The sequence below is a fragment of the Aotus nancymaae genome, unplaced genomic scaffold (assembly GCF_030222135.1).
Source record: "Aotus nancymaae isolate 86718 unplaced genomic scaffold, 86718_ANA_hifiasm-v0.15.2.pri h1tg000049l, whole genome shotgun sequence".
NCBI lineage: Eukaryota > Metazoa > Chordata > Mammalia > Primates > Aotidae > Aotus > Aotus nancymaae.
Genome location: NW_026988463.1, coordinates 27,357,113 through 27,376,985, shown reverse-complemented (window position 1 = coordinate 27,376,985; position 19,873 = coordinate 27,357,113). Strand labels below are relative to the sequence as shown.

The 19,873-nt window shown below is 52.0% G+C and overlaps 2 protein-coding genes across 2 annotated transcripts; one reads left to right on the top strand and one right to left on the bottom strand.

Annotated features, from left to right (window-relative positions):
• The first annotated feature begins 11,377 nt into the window (after window positions 1–11,377).
• SEPTIN1 (septin 1) lies at window positions 11,378–16,150 on the top strand. The gene is made up of 11 exons (XM_012464503.2): window positions 11,378–11,451; window positions 11,612–11,702; window positions 11,798–11,884; window positions 12,104–12,227; window positions 12,521–12,655; window positions 12,749–12,866; window positions 14,288–14,389; window positions 14,787–14,886; window positions 15,171–15,336; window positions 15,587–15,677; window positions 15,767–16,150. Exons 1-11 carry the CDS (start codon window positions 11,449–11,451, stop codon window positions 15,851–15,853), a joined length of 1,104 nt encoding a protein of 367 aa, XP_012319926.1. The 5' UTR covers window positions 11,378–11,448; the 3' UTR covers window positions 15,854–16,150.
• A 216-nt stretch (window positions 16,151–16,366) lies between these two features.
• On the bottom strand, window positions 16,367–19,721 carry MYL11 (myosin light chain 11). The gene is made up of 7 exons (XM_012464504.3): window positions 19,618–19,721; window positions 18,486–18,578; window positions 18,174–18,249; window positions 17,874–17,978; window positions 17,678–17,756; window positions 16,652–16,700; window positions 16,367–16,560 (listed from the first exon to the last, which is right to left on the bottom strand). The coding sequence occupies exons 1-7, from the start codon at window positions 19,618–19,620 to the stop codon at window positions 16,456–16,458; spliced, it is 510 nt and encodes a 169-aa protein (XP_012319927.1). The 5' UTR covers window positions 19,621–19,721; the 3' UTR covers window positions 16,367–16,455.
• Between the last annotated feature and the right edge of the window lie 152 nt (window positions 19,722–19,873).

Genomic DNA, 19,873 nt, shown 5'->3' with positions numbered 1-19,873 from the left:
ACGGGAAGCGGAAGCGCGGGGCCGCACGGAGCCGCTCTAGGACCTTGGAGGAGCTGCGCGCCTGTGGGGGTCGCCCGCGTCGGCGGGAGCTCGGTGGCCGGCGGGCGGCAGCGTGCTGTCCAGGGGCTACTCTAAGCCGAGGCCGGCGGCCCGAACTCGGTGGTATTAACCGTGTGCCTCCTGGGCTGCAGCTGGATGATGAGGCCCGAGGCTCTTCGTAATTGTGGCTGTGTGTCTCCGGCCACCCGCGCCGACCTCCCGGGCTGGCCAACAGCACCAGCCACCCCGGCCTGGGAGAGACAAAGAAAGAGGGATCCAAAGACGGACCCAGGGAAAGGGGTGGGGGAGAGACCAAGGCAGACAAAGGGCGGCGGAGACCCCAGACGGGGCGGGGCGGGGCGCCGAGACTGGGGAAACAAAGCGGGGCTGGTCCGAGAGGCCGAGGGCCTGGGGTGGGTGTGGATGGGGGGTGGGCTGGGGAGATCGAGGCAGAAGCAGAGGCTAGAGGCGGACGCCAGGTAAATGCTGCTGGGGAGATAGACTCAGACCAGGGGCCCGGAACAGAGACCCTGAGCCAGAGACTCACATCAGAGCCCTGAATCACAGAGGACGCTAGGGCAGAGAGACCGAGGGACAGCGGCTGACCAAAAATACGGCCAGCCAAAGATTGGCCGCTACAGACAAAGAGGTATTGAAACGGATAAGAGATAAACTCATTGAAGCAGAGTCGGAGGAGCAGTAAGAAGAGGCTGGGAGCCTGGAGAGAAACAGGCCCAGGAACAGTGGAACAAAAGACAGCAGTCAGCGAAACAGGCAGACACAAAGAGACAGAGACACAAAGAATGGGGCAGTCAGAAAGACTCTGAACAAGTCGACAGCCCTACAAAGGCCAGGCTCAGGGAGAGGCAGGCTGAAGAAGAAGCCCTGTTCCCATCCTGGTGGGGCCTGGTTAGAGCTGTGTTCCCAGGTTCCCAGGCCCCAAGAGCAAGATCCCAGTATCCGCATTCTGGAAGGGCTTGGTTTTGGGGTGGAGCGTCTGGAGATGTCTTCAGCCCCTCTGCCAATGATGGTTTAATAAACTGTGGTTTGTGTATTAATTCACACTTATTAGCATCTTAGTGCTAAGCCAAGAGTTGGGGATAAAGAGTTGAAACACCTGCAAGATTTGCCCTTAGAGAGCTCCTAGTTTAAAGGAGCAAGTATACAAATCACTGAAATTAGAGAATTTAGCCAGGCCTAGTGGCCTGCCCCTGTAATCCCAACTAGGAGGATTCCCCAAACCTGGGAGTTCAAGGATGCAGATGCAGTGAGCCGTGATCATACCACTGTACGCCATCCTGGGCAAACTGGGCTGGGCCCAGTGGCTCATGCCTGTAATCCCAGAACTTTGGGAGGCCAAGGTGAGAGGATCACTTGAGGACAGTAGTTTGAAACCAGCCTGGGCAAAAAAGTGAGACCTTGTCTCTACAAAAAAAAACAAAAAAACTAGCTGCACATCGTGGTGCATGTCTGTGGTCCTGGCTACACTGGAGATTGAGGCAGGAGGATGACCTGAGCCCAGGAGGTTGAGGCTGCAGTGAACCACGTTTGTGACACTGCACTCCAGCCTGGGCAACAGAGCGAGACCCCCATCTAAAAAAAAAGAGACTGTTAAGGGCATTAAAAAAAAAAAAAGAGAGACGGTTAAGGGTATTAAAGAGCCACTGGGCCCGGCCAGGCACAGTGGCTCACACCTGTAATCTCAGCACTTTGGGAGGCTGAGGCAGGCAAATCACCTGAGGTCAGGAGTTTGAGACCAGCCTGGCCAACATGGCAAAACCCTATCTCAACTAAAAATACAAAAATTAGCCCGGCATGGTGGCATGGGCTTATAATCCCAAGCTACTCAGGAGGCTGAGGCAGGAAAATCGCTTAAACCCGGGAGATGGAGGTTGCAAAGAGCCGAAATCGTGCCACTGCACTGCAGCCTGGGTGACAGAGACTTCGTCTCAAAAAAAAAAAAAGTTATATTGACTAATTCAAGATAATACGGGAGAACAGGAAGGGTTCTACTTTGTAGGAATAAGTTTCTGTGTGCCTGGCATGCATGGATGATAACACTGACAGAAACAGGGACCACAAATCAACAACCTACTGATCACTAGCTAATACCTAGACATCGTCCTGGGTCCTGGAAATACAAAGAAACTCCTCAGGGAGCTCTTGGCCCAACAGGATATGGAGTTGTACAGATGGTGTGACAGGTTCTATGTTGACTCTATGAACAAAATGTTATAGGAGTGTAGTGCAGAGAGAAATACCTTCTGTAGAGTTCAGTGGCTGCAGATACTGTCTTTATAAAACCATTCATGCAGTTTGGTTCTTGGCCTTGTCACTCAACTGCTATTTCACTTTAGGGAAGTTACTTAAGCTTCTGTTTCCCAAACTGTAAAATAGGGATGATAACAGCTAATTTGAATGGTTGAGGATGAATATGTATAAAGCACTTAGCAAAAAAGTATCAGCTATTACTCTAATTGGTTTGATTTCAGCAAAGTTTAGAGTCTGCCTGGAGTGGGGGCTGGATGAACAACCCCAGGCAGAGAGAATGAAATGAACAGTGGGCCACACAGTAATTGAAAACCTAATATGGGCCAGACATGGTGGCTCACACCTGTAATCCCAACACTTTGGGAGGATGAGGTGGGCAGATCTCTTGAGTCTAGGAGTTTGAGACCAGCTTGGCCTACATGGTGGAACCCCATCTCTACAAAATATATAGAAAAGTTAGCTGGGAGTGGTGGCTCACACCTGTAGTCCCAGCTACTTGGGAGGCTCAGGTGACAGGATCGCTTGAGCCTGGGAGGTAAAAGTTGCAGAGAGCTGAGATCATGCCACTGCACTCCAGCCTGGGTGACAGAGCAAGATCCTATCAAAGAAAAAAAAAAAACAAGAAGAAAGAAAGAAAAGAAAACCTAAGACCAGGCTCAATGGCTCACACCTGTAATCCCATTGGGAGGCTGAGGTGGGCAGATCACCTAAGGTCAGGAGTTCGAGACCAGCCTGGCCAACATGGCGAGACCCCATCTCTCTAAAAAATATAAAAATTAGCTAGGTGTGGTGGCACACACCTGTAATCCCAGCTACTTGGGAGGCTGAGGCAGGAGAATCGCTTGAACGCAGGAGCCAGAGGTTGCAGTCAGCCAAGATCACAGTACTGCACTCCAGCCCAGGCAATAGAACGAAATTCTGTCTCAAAAAAAAAAAAAAGAAAACCTAATGTGTGCTAGAAGCTTGAGATCCAAAGATGACTATGGATTATGACCTATTCTCAGAGAGGAAAATAGAGAATAGTTCTGTTTTTGGGTTTTTTTTTTAGATGGAGTTTTGCTCTTGTTGCCCAGGCTGGAGTGCAATGGCACGATCTCAGCTCACTGAAACCTCCACCTCCTGGGTTCAAGTGATTTCTCCTGCCTCAACTTCCCAAGTAGCTGGGATTACAGGCATGCCCCTCCATGCCCGGCTAATTTTGTATTTTTAGTAGAGACAGGGTTTCGCCATGTCGGTCAGGCTGGTCTCAAACTCCTGACCTCAGGTGATCCGTCTGCCTCAGCCTCCCAGAGTGCTGGGATTACAGGCGTGAGCCACCTCGCCTGGCCTGAATAGTTCTGTTTTAATGTTCTATGAGTGTACATAATAGGAAAGCAGTGAAAGATGAAGACAGAGTGTAAGTTTATTTGGCCAGGTGTGGTGGCTCATGCCTGTAATCCCAGCACTTTGGGAGGCCAAGACAGGCGGATCATGAGGTCAGGAGATAGAGACCATCCTGGTAAACACGCTGCAACCCCATCTGTACTAAAAATGCAAAAAATTAGTAGGGCATGATGGCACGTGCCTATAGTCCCAGGTACTCAGAGGGGCTGAGGCAGGAGAATCGCTTGAATCCAGGAGGCAGATGTTGCAGTGAGTCAAGATCACGACACTGCACTCCAGCCTGGTGACAGAACGAGACTCTGACTCAAAAAAAAAAAAAAAAAAAAAAGTATATTCATTTGTTCCACAAACATTTCCTGGGTATCCATCAGGTACCAGGTACTTGTGCTGGGAAATAGAATAGAGTATAAATGGTCAGCCTGCCCGCCGTACTTACTTTCAGAGCTACCTAACTTTGACTTTCAGAGGACAAAGCCTAGAATTATTAGATCTGAACTTGAATTCATGTCTAAAGATATAGAAGTCCCTTCAGGGATGCAAGGGGGAGGGGCAAAGGTAACTATGAAAACATAATGGCAAGCCGGGCGCAGTGGCTCACGCCTGTAATCCCAGCACTTTGGGAGGCCGAGGCGGGTGGATCACGAGGTCAAGAGATCGAGACCATCCTGGTCAACATGGTGAAACCCCGTCTCTACTAAAATACAAAAAATTAGCTGGGCACGGTGGTGCGTGCCTGTAATCCCAGCTACTCAGGAGGCTGAGGCAGGAAGAATTGCCTGAACCCAGGAGGCGGAGGTTGCGGTGAGCCGAGATCGTGCCATTGCACTCCAGCCTGGGTAACAAGAGCGAAACTCCGTCTCAAAAAAAAAAAAAAAAAAAAAAAAAGGAAAACATAATGGCAAGATGAAGAAAAACTAATCCAGCCTGAGCATAGTGGCTCACGCCTGGAATCCCACTGCTTTAGGAGGCTGAGGTGGGAGACTCACTTGAGGTCAGGAGTTCAGGACCAGCCTGGCCAACATAGTGAGACTGCCTCTCCAAAAAAAAAATAAATAAGAGTTAGCCAGGGATGGTGGTGCAAACATGTAGTCCCAGCTACTTGGGAGGCAGAAGTGAGCCCAGGAGTTCAAAGCTACTGTGAGCTATGATCGAACCACTGCATTCCAGCCTGGGCAACAGAACAAGACTTTGTCTCTAAAAAAAAAAAAAAAACGAATCTAAATTACTAAATAATTAAATAGGAAGAGAGTTGTCCACCACACACTGCCCTATATGAAACTCAGGGTACAGCCTTCCTTCGTCGGAGCAAACAAGCCCCAAATATCAAGTGAATGATTGGCCATGATTAGTTGGAATTAATAAGCATGTAAATGGATTATGGTGTCACTGTTAACTCATATAAACTCTACACTTAACACAATGACCAAGCAAGAGCCTTTTTTTGCAGAGCAATTGGTTTGTTGTTTTTTTTTTTTTTTACCTTATTTTTTTTTAAGAGACGGGGTCTCTCTATGTTGGCCAGGCTGGAGTGCAGTGGCTTTTCACAGGCACAATCCCTATACTGATCTGCACGGGAGTTTTGACCTGCTCCGTTTCCGACTTGGGCCGGTTCACCCCTCCTTAGGCAACCTGGTGGTTCCCCGCTCCCAGGAGGTCACCATATTGATGCCGAACTTAGTGCGGACACCCGATCGGCATAGCAAACTACAGGCCAGAATTCTTGGGCTCAAGTGATCCTCCAGCCTCAGCCTCCCAATTAGCTGGGACTACAGGCGCGCACCACTGTGCCTGGCTTATTTTTATTTTTCTTTTTCTGTTGCCCAGGCTGGAGTGCAGTGGTCCGATCTCGGCTCACTTTACCTCCGCCTCCCGAATTCAAGTGATTCTCCTGCCTCGGCCTCCCACGTAGCTGGGATTACAGGTGTGTGCCACCACACCTGGCTAATTTTAGTATTTTTTTTAGTAGAGATAGAATTTCACCATGTTGGCTAGAGTGGTCTTGAACTCCTGACCTCAGGTGATCCACCTGCGTTGGCCTCCCAAAGTGCTGGGATTACAGGCAAGAGCCACCACTCCCGGCCTTTTTCTTTTTTTTTGAAGAAAATAACTAGAAATTGTTGTTTTCTTGAGACAGAGTCTCACTCTGTCGCCACTGCACCCAGCTTGGCATTAATATGTACAAATGCCGGCCGGGCGCGGTGGCTCACGCCTGTAATCCCAGCACTTTGGGAGGCCGAGGCGGGTGGATCACGCGGTCAAGAGATCAAGACCATCCTGGTCAACATGGTGAAACCCCATCTCTACTAAAAATACAAAAAATTAGCTGGGCATGGTGGCGCGTGCCTGTAATCCCAGCTACTCAGGAGGCTGAGGCAGGAGAATTGCCTGAACCCAGGAGGCGGAGGTTGCGGTGAGCCAAGATCGCGCCATTGCACTCCACCCTGGGTAACAAGAGCGAAACCTTGTCTCAAAAAAAAAAAAAAAAAAAAAATGTACAAATGCCTTAAATATATAACTTCCTGGACCAGGTGCAGTGGCTGTAATCTCAGCACTTTGGGAGACCGAGATGGGAGGATTGTGTGAGTTTAGGAGTTCAAAGCCAGCCTGGGCAACATAGCAAGAACTTGTCTTTACTAAAAGTCAGAAAGGTTAACTGGGTATGGTGGTGTGCACCTGTGGTCCCAGCTTAAAAAAAAAAAAAGATAATGTACATGTGCATGTATCATAGGAAGATGTAGAGAATAAAGAAGTGAAAGCAGATTTCCAAAGTTATGATGTGACCCTGTTTTTTTTTTTTTTTTGAGAGAGTCTTGCTCTCTTGCCCAGGCTGTAGTGCAAAGACACAATCTCTGCTCACTGCAACCTCTGCCTCCCGCTACCTCAGCCTCCTGAGTAACTGGGATTACAGGCACGTGCCGCCATGCCCAGCTAATTTTTGTATTTTTGGTAGAGACTGTATTTCACCATGTTGGTCAGGCTGGTCTCGAACTCCTGACCTCGTGATCCACTGGATCATGTGATCTGCTGGGATTACAGTTGTGAGCCACCGCCCCCAGCCACATTTTATAATTTTTCTATGAGGGCATGTGTTGGTTGTATAATAAATAGATAAATTATTTATTTCTTTTTTAGACAGGATCTCGCTGTGTCACCCATGCTAAAGTGCAGTGATGCCATAATGACTCACTGCAGCTTCAAACTCCTGGGCTCAAGTGATCCTCCTGCCTCAGCCTCCCAACTATCTGGGACAACAGGTGTGCGTCACAACACCCAGCTAATTATTATTTTTTTTTGTAGAGACAGAGTCTTGCTGTGTTGCTCAGTCTGGTCTCAAACTCCAGGCCTCAAGTGATCCTCCCACCTTGGCCTCCCAAAGTGCAGAGATTACAGACATGAGCCACTGCCAGGCCTACATGTTATTATCTTTTTTATTTTTTTATAGAAATGGGGTCTTACTATGTTGACCAGGCTGGTCTTGTTCTCCTGGCCTCAAGCAATCCTCCCACAGCACTGGGATTACAGGCATGAGCCACCATGCCCAGCCTTTTTTTCTTGAAACATGTTATTCTTTCAAAGGCTTTTGAACAACTCATAGAACAGTTGATCAGGCTCCAAACCCAAAGTGGGTTAATGTCATGGAGGGTGTGAAGAAAAGGAATTTGTCTGATGGATAGGTGGGACTTGGAAACACTTCTGGGGAGGAGGGTCGGAGCAGTTCAGAATTTTAGCGAAGACCATAGAGATGCTCAGCCTGGGGAGAAATGCAAGAGGAAGGCAGTCGTGGAGTGCTCAGGGGTACCATGATCCCTGCCCTTTGCTTATTTTATTTTATTTTATTTTATTTATTTTTGAGATGGAGTTTCACTCTGTTACCCAGGCTGGAGTTCAGTAGCGCAATCTCAGCTCACTGCAACCTCCGCCTCCTGGATTCAAGCAATTCTCCTGCCTCAGCCTCCAGAGTAGTTGAGATTACAAGCATGCCCCACCACACCCAGCTAATTTTTGTATTTTTAGTAGAGATGGGGTTCCACCGTGTTGGCCAGGCTGGTCTCAAACTCCTGACCTCAAGTGATCTGCCCACCTCGGCCTCCCAAAATGCTGGGATTACAGGTGTGAGCCACCTCACCCGGCCTCCCTTTTTTCTTTTTCTTTCTTTTGTTTTTGAGATGAAGTTTCGCTCTTGTTGCCCAGGCTGGAATGCAATGGTGCAACCTCAGCTCACTGCAACCTCCGCCTCCAGGGTACAAGTGATTCTCTTGTCTCAGCCTCCTGAGTAGTTGAGATTACAGATGCCTGCTACCACGCCCAGCTAATTTTTGGCATTTTTAGTAGAGACGGGGTTTCACCACGTTGGCCAGGCTGGTCTCAAACTCCTGACCTCAGGTGATCCACATGCCTCAGCCTCCCAAAATGCTGGGATTACAGGCATGAGCTACTGCGTCCAGCATTTTTTGAGTTTTGAGACGGAGTTTCAGTCTTGTTGCCTAGGCTGGAGTGCAATGGCACCATCTCTGTTCACTGCAACCTCCGCCTCCTGGGTTCAAGGGATTACAGGCACATGCCACCACACCCGACTAATTTTTGCATTTTTAGTATAGATGGGGTTTCATCATCTTGGCCAGGCTAGTCTCGGACTCCTGACCTCAGGTGATCTGCCTGCCTCGGCCTCCCAAAGTGCTGGGATTACAGGCATGAGCCACCATGCCCAGCCCCCTTTGCTTATGTCTAAGTAGTCTGCTCCCTGCACTTTTAGCACAAGTGCTGTGTGTTACACTTGCTTGTGGCTGTCTCTCTCCTGGAGGGTCACTTGATTCACTGTGTCCAGATTCTTAGCAGTCCCTAGATCTGAGCTGTGGCATCACCACGCTCCTCAGGTCATGTGATGGTATTAAGTAGCATTTTGTATGAGCTCATCTCCTATGCTAGGTGCTGTAAGAAGAGCTTTATGTACATTAACCCATATAGAGGTAGACTTTTTTTTTTTTTTTTTGAGACGGAGTTTCGCTCTTGTTACCTAGGCTGGAGTGCAATGGCGCGATCTCGGCTCACCGCAACCTCCGCCTCCTGGGTTCAGGCAATTCTCCTGCCTCAGCCTCCTGAGTAGCTGGGATTACAGGCATGCGCCACCGTGCCCAGCTAATTTTTTGTATTTTTAGTAGAGATGGGGTTTCACCATGTTGACCAGGATGGTCTCGATCTCTTGACCGCGTGATCCACCCGCCTCAGCCTCCCAAAGTGCTGGGATTACAGGCGTGAGCCACCGCACCCGGCGATTTTTTTTTTTTAATAGAGACACAGTTTTACTATCTTGGCCAGGCTGGTCTTGAACCCCTGACCTCATGATCCACCCTCCTTGGCCTCCCAAAGTGCTGGGATTACAGGCCTGAGACACCGCGCTTGGCCCCTATGAGGTAGATTTAAAAAAAATTGTTTTTTTTTTGAGATGGAGTCTCACTCTGTGGCCCAGGCTGGAGTGCAGTGGCACAATTTTGTCTCACTGCAACTTCCACTTCCCAGGTTCAAGTAATTCTCCTGCCTCAGTCTCCCAAGTAGCTGGGATTACAGGCACACCACTGCACCTGGCTGATTTTTGTATTTTTAGTAGAGACAGGGTTTCACTATGTTGGCCATGCTGTTCTTGAACTCCGGATCTCCAGTTATCCACCTGCCTCGGCCTCCCAAAGTGCTGGGATTATAGGCATGAGCCACTGCACATGGTCTGAGGTAGATTTGTTTGTCTGAGACAGGGTCTTGCTTTGTTGCCCAGGCCAGAGTGCAGCGGCACAATCTCGGCTCACTGCAACCTCCGCCTCCTGGGTTCAAGCAATTCTCCTGCCTCAGACTCTCAAGTAGCTAAGATTACAGACATGTGCCACCATGCCTGGCTAATTTTTGTATTTTTAGTAGAGACAGGGTCTCCCCATGTTGGTCAGGCTGGTCTTGAACTCCTGGCCTCAAGTGATCTGCCTGCCTCAGTCTCCAAAAGTGTTGGGATTTCAGGCATGAGCCACTGCACGCACCCAGGCGCTGGGAATTTAAAGAAGGGACAATGACCCTGCCTAGGGTAGGTGGGGAGATTGTATAGAGGCAGAGCCCTTTGAACGAAACACTTGAAGGATGAGTAAGAGTTCACCTGATTTGGAAAAAGAAAAATCTCAATCTGAGTAGCCAGCCAAGGATGTTTGGATGAATGAGAGATGGGTTGATGAGGCCAGCTGAGGGAGGCTTCGGTGTTCAGGCCAGAATTCAGACTTGACTCAGTCACTGGGGCGTCCCTGAAGGATTCTAAGCAGCGGAGTTCCTTGGCCAGGATTCTGAAGGAAAATCTCTCCAGCAGCAGTGTCCAAAGACATGGTAGAATCCTCTGATGAATCCATTCCCTGAGCTAGAAAATGGATGGCCTCACCCACCCCCAATCTCATCGTGACTTCTGGTCCACTTAAACCATGAGAACTTTTTTCTTTTTCTTTTTTTGAAACAGGGTCTTGCTGTGTTGCCCAGACTGGAGTGTAGTGGTGCGATCACAGCTCACTGCAGGCTTGATCTCCTGGACTCATGCAATCCTCCCACCTCAGCCTCCCCAGTAGCTGGGACTACAGGATTGCATCATCATACCTGGCTAATTTTTTTTTTTTTTTTGAGATGGAGTTTCACTCTTGTTGCCCAGGCTGGAGTGCAATGGTGCGATCTCAGCTCACCACAACCTCCGCCTCCTGGGTTCAAGGAATTTTCCTGCCTCTGCCTCCAGAGTAGCTGGGATTATAGGCATGCACCACTACATCCAGCTAATTTTGTATTTTCAGTAGAGATGGGGTTTCTCCATGTTGATCAGGCTGTCTTGAACTCCTGAACTCTCGACCTCAAGTTATCCACCCACTTTGGCCTCCCAAAATTCTGGGATTACAGGCGTGAGCCACCACACCCGTAATGCCTGGCTAATTTTTTAAATTTTTTGTAGAGATGGTTGGGGGGCATGTCCCTCTGTTGCCCAGGCTGGTCTGAGCTCCTTGGCTCAAGCAATCCTCCCACCTCTGCCTCCTAAAGTGCTGAGATTACAAGCGTGAGCCACCTTGCCCGGCCTGGGAACCGTTTTTTAACCAGCTCATTCAAACCTTCATCTCACCGGGCACGGTGGCTCAGGCCTGTAATCCCAGCCCTTTGGGAGGCTGAGGCAGGCAGATCACTTTAGGTCAGGAGTTTGAGACCAGCCTGGCCAACATGGCAAAACCCCGTCTCTACTAAAAATACAACAATTCGCCGAGTGTGGTGGTGAGTACCTTTAATCCCAGCTACTCAGGAGGCTGAGGCAGGAGAAGCACTCGAACCCGGGAGGCGGAGGTTGCAGTGAGCCAAGATCACAACACTGTACTCCAGCCTGGGCAACAGAGTGAGACTCCGTCTCAAAAAAAAAAAAAAAAAAACCTTCATCTCAACTGCTAACAAAGGCAGTCTGCTTTCTTCCTCTCTGCACATACCCCATGTCTCACCGCAGTGATGGGGCTGCAATGGGACTTGGAATCCAGATGTGTGAAGAATGGAGGAGTTGAAGGTGCATGGAGGGGTGATGGGACAAGGGGTCCAGGAGGTGGTAACCCCAGGTTTCTTGGCCTTGGCCTTCCCTACCTCTCTGGGACTGGGCCAGCTTGAGCATCTCAGAGGCCTCTTCTGCCCGCCCCCTTGTTAGCCGCTGTCAACTTCCTGCCCCACCACAGGAAGTGGGGCCAGACGGCAGGTGCAGTGACGGCTGGCGGAGCCATGGTGAGTCCTTAAGCCCAGAAACCTGGGCATCTTGGCCCCCAACCCCCTATGCCCAGGGTCACAGACCCTGCTGATTCTTCCTAGCCCAAGAGCTCAAGTGATCCTGGGGGACCCTGCCTGCCATTGCCAACAGCTTCATATTGTCCACCCCCATCCACAGGACAAGGAGTACGTGGGTTTTGCTGCCCTCCCCAACCAGCTGCACCGCAAGTCTGTCAAGAAGGGGTTTGACTTCACACTCATGGTGGCAGGTCTGGGGGTTTTGGAGAGGGAACTGTGGAGGGGATGTCCTTAGGAGACCCTGGCTGTCCTCTCCCCTGACCAATTGGGCCTGTTCTGTCCACAGGGGAGTCAGGCCTAGGGAAATCTACCCTCATCAACAGTCTGTTCCTCACCAACCTCTATGAGGATCGCCAGGTGCCAGAGGCCAGTGGTGAGACCCTCACCACCCTCTCCAGGCAGTAGCCCCTGTCCCCATCCCCTGTCCCTGGGTTACATCCTAGTCTTTTCCATCTGGGGACTCGGGTAGCTGACTTTTTTTCTGAGACCTTCCTCCCCTGGAAAATGGGCGCAGGCAACTGTGAAATTGACAAAGGAAATTAATCCTGCCTCAGAGCCTCCCTGGATCCCTGACCTCTCTCCCATCCCAAAGCTCGCTTGTCACAGACTCTGACCATTGAGCGCCGGGGTGTGGAGATCGAGGAGAGGGGTGTGAAGGTGAAGCTGACCCTGGTGGACACGCCTGGCTTTGGGGACTCGGTGGACTGCTCTGACTGGTGAGAAGGGGAGGGGACAGAGGCTCAGCCTTTCACAGTGGTGACTCCCTGGAGACCAAGGCGTCAGTTATAGGGCTGGTTTGTGCTGGTTCCCTATCCCAAAAGGTGGTATCTGTTTTGGAGGGCCACTGGGTCCCTGTGCTTCTTGAGGACTCACATAGGCCCCACCAGTTCCCTTTAATGTCTTTGGATGAAGCCAAATAAATGATGTTTTACTCTCACAGTCCTGGCTAGCCTCACCCCCTGCCCTCTGGCCTTTGATCTCTGACTTCACGTCCTCTCTCAACACCCAGCTGGCTTCCTGTGGTGAAATTCATCGAGGAGCAATTTGAGCAGTACCTTAGGGATGAGAGTGGCCTGAACAGGAAGAACATCCAGGACTCCCGAGTCCACTGCTGCCTCTACTTCATCTCACCCTTCGGCCGGGGGTCTGGTCGGGGAATCCTGGGGGCTGGGGCATTTAGGGAGGGCTTGGGGCCTTTGTGCCCTGAGGCTGGGCACTGACCAATCCCTGGGTGCAGGCTCCGGCCCCTAGACGTGGCCTTCCTCCGGGCAGTACACGAGAAAGTCAACATCATCCCAGTCATTGGCAAAGCGGATGCCCTGCTGCCCCAGGAAACCCAGGCCCTCAAGCAGAAGGTGTGAGTAATGACCTCTGACCTTAACCCCCAAGTGAGGCCAAAAGTCACCACCAAACATAACATGATTTCAGCTTAGACGTCTTTGATCTTGGAGTGGCCTTTTTGGAGCATGGTGTGTCAGGCTAGACTGTAGAAGCTTCTGAGGAAGGCAGGTGGTAAGCTGCCAGCGTAGCCGTGTATCTGAAGGCTCAAAATAGGCTAGATACGCAGCCTCTGGGCTAGATGCTTGGCTAAGGCCTATTTGAGGGCAGGAGCATAGACACAAGGACATGGTGACTTCCCTCTGGCCCCTACCTTGTATCTTCAGCACGCTTTCCTATTGTTTCTGCTTATGTCTCTCTTGGCCTCTCTCTTTTTTGTTTGTTTTTTGGAGATAAGAGTCTCACTGTGGCCCAGGCTGGAGTACCGTGGCATATCACTGCAGCCTCAAACTTGTAGGCTCAAGTGATCCTCCTGCCTCAGCCTCTTGAGTAGCAGGGATTACAGATGTGCGCCACCATGGCTGGCTAACTTAAAAAATATTTTTTTGGCTGGGCATGGTGGCACACACCTGTAATCTCAGCACTTTGGGAGGCTGAGGTTGGAGGATTGCTTTAGCTGAAGAGTTCAAGATCAGCCTGGGCAACATGGCAGAACCCCATTTATTTATTTATTTATTTATTTATTTATTTATTTATTTATTTATTTTGAGACGGAGTTTCGCTCTTGTTACCCAGGCTGGAGTGCAATGGCGCGATGTCAGCTCACCGCAACCTCCTCCTCCTGGGTTCAGGCAATTCTCCTGCCTCAGCCTCCTGAGTAGCTGGGATTACAGGCATGCGCCACCATGCCCAGCTAATTTTTTGTATTTTTAGTAGAGATGGGGTTTCACCATGTTGACCAGGATGGTCTCGATCTCTTGACCTCGTGATCCACCCGCCTCAGCCTCCCAAAGTGCTGGGATTACAGGCATGAGCCACCGCGTCTGGCCCCAGAACCCCATTTCTACAAAAAGTACAAAAATTAGTCAGGTGTGGTGATGTGCACCTGTCCCAGCTACTCAGGAGGCTGAGATGGGAGGATCACTTGAGCCTGGGAGATTGAGGCTGCAATGAACCAAGATGGAGCCACTGCACTCCAGCCTGGGTGACAGAGTGAAACCTTGTTTCAAAAAATATACATTTTTTTTTTTTTAAGAGATGGGATCTAGCTGTATTTCCTGGGCTCTCCTGATCTCTTAATGTCTGCCCCATCTTAGAATCTTGTTTCTCGCCATCTGTCTCTGAGGTTTTTATTTTGGTCTTCCTGTACGTCCATCTCTCCCCACCTGTGTCTTTCTCTCTATCTCTGACCACCCAGTATCTCTGTGTCTCACTGTCTCTGGCCATGCAATGTTTGTTATTGTGGCCTGTTTCACACTGTCTCTGTATGTTTCCCGAGATCCGAGATCAACTGAAGGAGGAGGAGATCCACATCTACCAGTTCCCTGAATGTGACTCTGACGAAGATGAAGACTTCAAGAGGCAGGATGCGGAGATGAAGGTATGGGAGACAAAGAAGGAAGGCGGTGCGGGGTGTGGTGGCTCATGCCTGTAATCCTGGCACTTTGGAGGCTGAGGCGGGCAGATCCTTTGAGGTCAGGAGTTCTAGACCAGCCTGGGCAACATGTTGAGACCCCTGCCTCTACTAAAAATACAGGTATTATCGAGGCATAATAGCGGGCGCCTATAATTCCAGCTACTTGGGAGGCTGAGGCAGGAGAATCACTTGAACACTCCAGCCTGTCTCAAAAAAAAAAAAAGAAAGAAAGAAAGAAAAGAAAAAGAAAAAGTTAAAAAAAAAGAGGAAGGGGTGAGAAGCAGACGAGGTGTGTGTGGAGGTTGAAGCTGGGAGTTTCTGCCATGTGGGCCAGGAGTGACCCCTGCCTCCTGCCCTCCAGGAAAGCATCCCTTTTGCAGTTGTGGGTTCCTGCGAGGTGGTGAGGGATGGCGGGAACCGACCAGTGAGGGGACGCCGATACTCTTGGGGGACAGTGGAGGGTGAGTGAGGACAAGCAGGGGTCCTGTGGCAGGAGGGAGCTCGGGGCTTCTGGGTCAGCTGCACTCAACATGTGAGGTTGGGGTGGATCCTAGGAGGAAAGGGGGTATCCTAGGATCTCAGCGGATCCTAGGAGGAAAGGGGGGGTCGTTGGGCTGCAGATTGTGGACCCTCCGATAGAGTGGCAGCAGGACTTCCTTGTAGACCCGACCCTGCGGGTGGGTTGGACTTGTAACTCCCTGATGTTCGCTGCTCCGCCGTCCCCTTCCCCCCTCCAACCTCCCAGTGGAGAACCCACATCACTGCGATTTCCTGAACCTGCGACGAATGCTGGTGCAGACACACCTGCAGGACCTGAAAGAGGTGACGCACGATCTGCTTTATGAGGGCTACCGGGCCCGCTGCCTACAGAGCCTGGCCAGGCCTGGGGCTCGCGATCGAGCCAGCCGCAGGTGAGAGCCGGGGCCGACAGTCTTGGAGCCTCCAAGGTCCCGCCTCACCCATGACCCCGTCCTCACCACCCGTGACCCCGCCTTCACCACTCAGACCTCTCAGTCTCCACCCCCTTTGCCTTCGGCCCTAACCTTAGGGACCTGGCTCCGCCTCCTAGACCCCAACCTCGCCCCAGGCCCTGCCTCCTGGGTCTCACTCACAACTTCAGGCCCAGTTCCTGATTCCTGTCTCCTTCCCACTGCCCCGCAGTAAGCTTTCCCGCCAGAGCGCCACGGAGATTCCGCTGCCCATGATGCCTCTGGCGGACACCGAGAAGCTGATCCGCGAGAAAGACGAAGAGGTGAGCACGCACCTCTCTTCTCCCCGATCGAGGCCCCAGGTCCCTTTCTGGCCTCGCCGGGTCACCGCCTGCAATCTCGCCCCGCACAGCTGCGCCGCATGCAAGAGATGCTGGAGAAGATGCAGGCCCAGATGCAGCAGAGCCAAGCCCAGGGCGAGCAGTCAGACGCCCTCTGAGGCCACGCCCCACCCGGCCTTACCTCGGTTCCGCCTTCAGTCGGCCTCTTGTCCAATCCCCGCGCCCCACACTGCCCAGCGCCTAATCCCGGATCCCCGCGGGTGCCGCCCTCGCACTGGCTCGGGGGAGGTTCTCCCAGCCCGGGTCAGAAGCCCCGCCCCGGCCCCGCCCAGCCAGATCTCGCCCACTTCCCGGCCAGAGCCTGCAGCCCAGTCCCAGACTGCTGCACTGTCTTTCCGGGTCCCCCCTCTTCTCCCAGGCTCTGTCTTCAATAAAAACTGAGCTTCCCGCGGCCACGCGAGACTTCTCCTTCCTTGCGGAAACAGGCGGCAGCCGTAGATTGTAGGGCCGCCCCGCCGCAGGCCTCCAGGCCGCATCCCTCCATTTGTGGGGTGCTCCCTTAGGGGAGGCCGCATCCCTCCATTTGTGGGGTGCTCCCTTAGGGGTGGGACGCGTCTGGGCCCAGCCTCCCACCTGAGGCCCTCTCGCAAACACACTGCAGGCGTTGCCGATAAGAAAGAAAGAACAGTTGAATTTTATTGGGAGCCGGATGGGGGTCGGGCCGGCCGGAAGCGTCGGCCAGGGAGGCCTGCGGGGGCCCCTACTCCTGGTCCTTGGCGTCGCCGTGCGTGATGACGTAGCAGATGTTCTTGTAGTCAACGTTGCCGCCCACGTCGGGCGGGAAGGCCGCCCACATGTTCCTGATCTGGGGAAAGACGCAGGGGCGTCTCGCACCGGCCCTTAGGCTCCCCGGCCCCTGCCCCTTCACTTCTCCAGCCTGACCTGCCCCTACTCACCTCCTCCTGGGAGAAGCGGTCACACTGCGTGGTCAACAGCTCCTCCAGGCTGGAGAGAGGTGACACACGGGGAGTTGCGATTGGGTTCCTGGTTCCTTTCCACTCCCTCGCACCTCATGCCCGTTGCCAGCCCCAGCCTCCCCAGAACCCGGTCACTCTACTCCCTTCATTGGCCTCCCAGAGGCTCGCTTTTGCCCTCTCCGCCCTCATTTGCTGTGGAAATGCAATCTTACCACCCATTACCACAATCCTAACTACTCCGTTACCTCTGACAGTGCCTAACCCTTCGTAGGAATTTTTGTTTCTTTGTTTTGAGACAGGGTCTTGCCCTGTCGCCCAGGCTGGAGTGCAGTGGTTTGATCATAGCTCACTGCAACCTGGAACTCCTGGGCTCGAGGGATCTAACTGCTTCAGCCTCCGGAGTAGCTGGGACTACAGGTGTTTGCCACCACGCTCGCAATTTTTTTTTTTTTTTTGATACAGAGTTTCACTATCGTCTCCCAGGCTAGAGGGCAGTGGCTTGATTTCGGCTCACTGCAACTTCCGCCTCCAGGATTCAAGCGATTCTCATGTCCCAGCCTCCGGAGTAGCTGGGACTTCAGGTGCCTGCTACCATGCCCAGCTAATTTTTATATTTTTATGTAGAGACTGGGTTTCACCGTGTTGGCCACGCTGGTCTTGAACTCCTGACCTCACGTGATCTGCCCGCCTTGGCCTCCCAAAGTGCTGGGATTACAGAAACAAGCCACTGCGCCTAGCCAGCCCGCGAATTTTTAAATTAATTTTTTAGAAACAGGGTCATGCTCTGTAGCCCAGGCTGGTCTCAAACTGCTGGCCTCAAGCCAATCCTCCTGCCTCTGCCTTCCAAACCACTGAGATTATATAAGCCTATCCTCCTGCCTCTGCCTTCCAAAATACTGAGCCACAGCGCCCAGCCTTGGTAGGAATTTAAAGGAGGCTTTCAGTGTGGGAGCAGCAGGTGGAGTGGGGGGGAAGCGGGGGAAGGGTTGGGGGAGCAATGCTTACAACTGCTTCTTGATGGTGCCCTTTCCCTCGGGGTCCAGGACCTTGAAGGCTCCAGTGATCACATCCTCAGGGTCAGCACCTGTGGGGGTCAGAGGGCACATGAAGCTGATGGGTCCCTGAAGGGACCTGGCTCCGCCTCCCTGAAGGGTCTAGGGAAAAGGCAGCTGGGGCCTTAGACACAGAAAACTCCACTCACCCTTGAGCTTCTCCCCGAACATGTTCAGGAAGACGGTGAAGTTGATGGGACCGCTGGCTTCCTTCATCATGGCATCTAACTCCTCATTCTTCACATTGAGGCGGCCTGGTAGGGGAAGCAGAGGCTGGAGTACGCTTCTGAGGCCGGGGCTGTGCTTCCCACTAATTCAGATGATCCCATCCATTTTTTCAGCTCGGTAGACTGAGGCCCAAGGTGGAGCTGACAGGGCCGGAACCCAAGGCCACTGAATTTCCTCGACTCTGCAGCCTTGAATATTCCCACCTGGGGTAGGGGGCTCACCCATGGCCGCAAAGGTGTCCCGCAGGTCCTCCTTGTCGATAATGCCATCACGGTTCTGGTCAATCACGGTGAAGGCCTGGGCAGGGCCGGGATGGGGAGGGTTAGGTCCCCCATGGCCCAACCTCAGCATCCCTACCCCAGGCGGATCAGATGCTGGCTCCCAGCCAGCTGTCCTTTTCTACGCCAAGCAGGGAGGGGAGGAAGGAATTCTAAACCTTTCCCCTCCTTCAAACAGGTGCACATTCCAGGGAGAGGGCGGGGGAGAAGGCTGCATTTGGTCAGCCTTTCAGTTTCCCCTGTCCCCTCACTCACCTCCTTGAACTCCTGGATCTGAGTCTGGTCAAACATGGAGAAGACACTGGAGCTTCCGCCCTCTACTGCCCTTCTCTTGGCTTTCTTGGGTGCCTGGAGGGTGAGGGTTGAACAAAGGGGCCCATGGACCAGTCCCTCCACCTCTCTGGGAGCAATGGATTAGATTCAGAATTCTTTGAGTCCTGGTTCCTAAAGCAACTCTTTGACCTGAGTGTCCCCTTCCTTGGGACCTCTTTGCTGAGGGAACTTGCTTTGATTGCATTCCCCAAATTCCCATCTGTGGCTCCTGGGCCTCTAGCTCTTCATCCCCCACCATGAATGGAAGCTTACTTCTCTTCTCAGTGGCCTGAGCTAGGTTCCTCTGAGCCCCAGACTTGCTGTGTGGCCCCAACAACTTATTTGCCCTGTTTGAGCTTCTACTTTCTTTTCCTTCCTTCCTTCCTTCCTTCTTTCTTTCTTTCTTTCTTTCTTTCTTTCTTTCGTCCGTCCGTCCGTCCGTCCGTCTTGTCTTTCTGTTGTTTTTGGATTTTTTTGAGAGTCTCGCTCTGTCGCCCAGGCTGGAGTGCAGTGCTTCGATCTCGGCTCATTGCAACCTCTGCCTCCCGGGTTCAAGCAATTCTAACGCCTCAGCCTCTGGAGTAGCTGGGATTACAGGCATGCATCACCATACCTGGCTAATTTTTATATTTTTAGTAGAGATCGGGTTTTGCCATGTTGGCCAGCTGTTCTCGAACTCCTGGCTTCAAATGATCTGCCCACCTCAGCCTCCCAAAGTGCTGGTATTACAGGCATGAGCCACAGCACCTGGCCTGAACTTCTACTTTCTCATTTGTAAAATGGGATAGGAGTTATTGCCCGCGTGGTGCAAGAGGGCTTTAGGAACATGGAATGCAGGAATGATGGAACAGGTTTTGAAAGGGATTGGGCGCCTGTGAGTCGAATGTCTGGGTGGATTATCATTGATAGGATCCTTTAGGCTATTACACATTCTGTTTTCCATCAGCGATGCCGAGGAAGAGATGACCATCCTTTTAACTTTTTGTTGGACTAGGAACCAGCTACTTTCTTTCAAAGGGTGAGGCTGCCCTGAGGTCTAAGGAATTTGGGCAGGGGTTGGAGGATTGTCACTCACCATGTCTTCAGTCTCCGGGGGGCAAGGCAGAGACTCCGGCGGGAAAGAAGCAGGGAGTCAGCATGGGGCAGTCCCTCTGGGGTTATATAGTCCTGCCCCAGGGAGCCCTTAACATACCAAGGTAACCTTAGCCCTGTGGGTACCCACCCCAGATACCAAAATAGCCCTGCTCAGGGCCTCTCCTTTCTTGGAGGGCCTGCAACAGCTGGAGCCCAGGGGGAGCGGGGAGGGGGGAAGCAGGTCTTGGGATGCATGT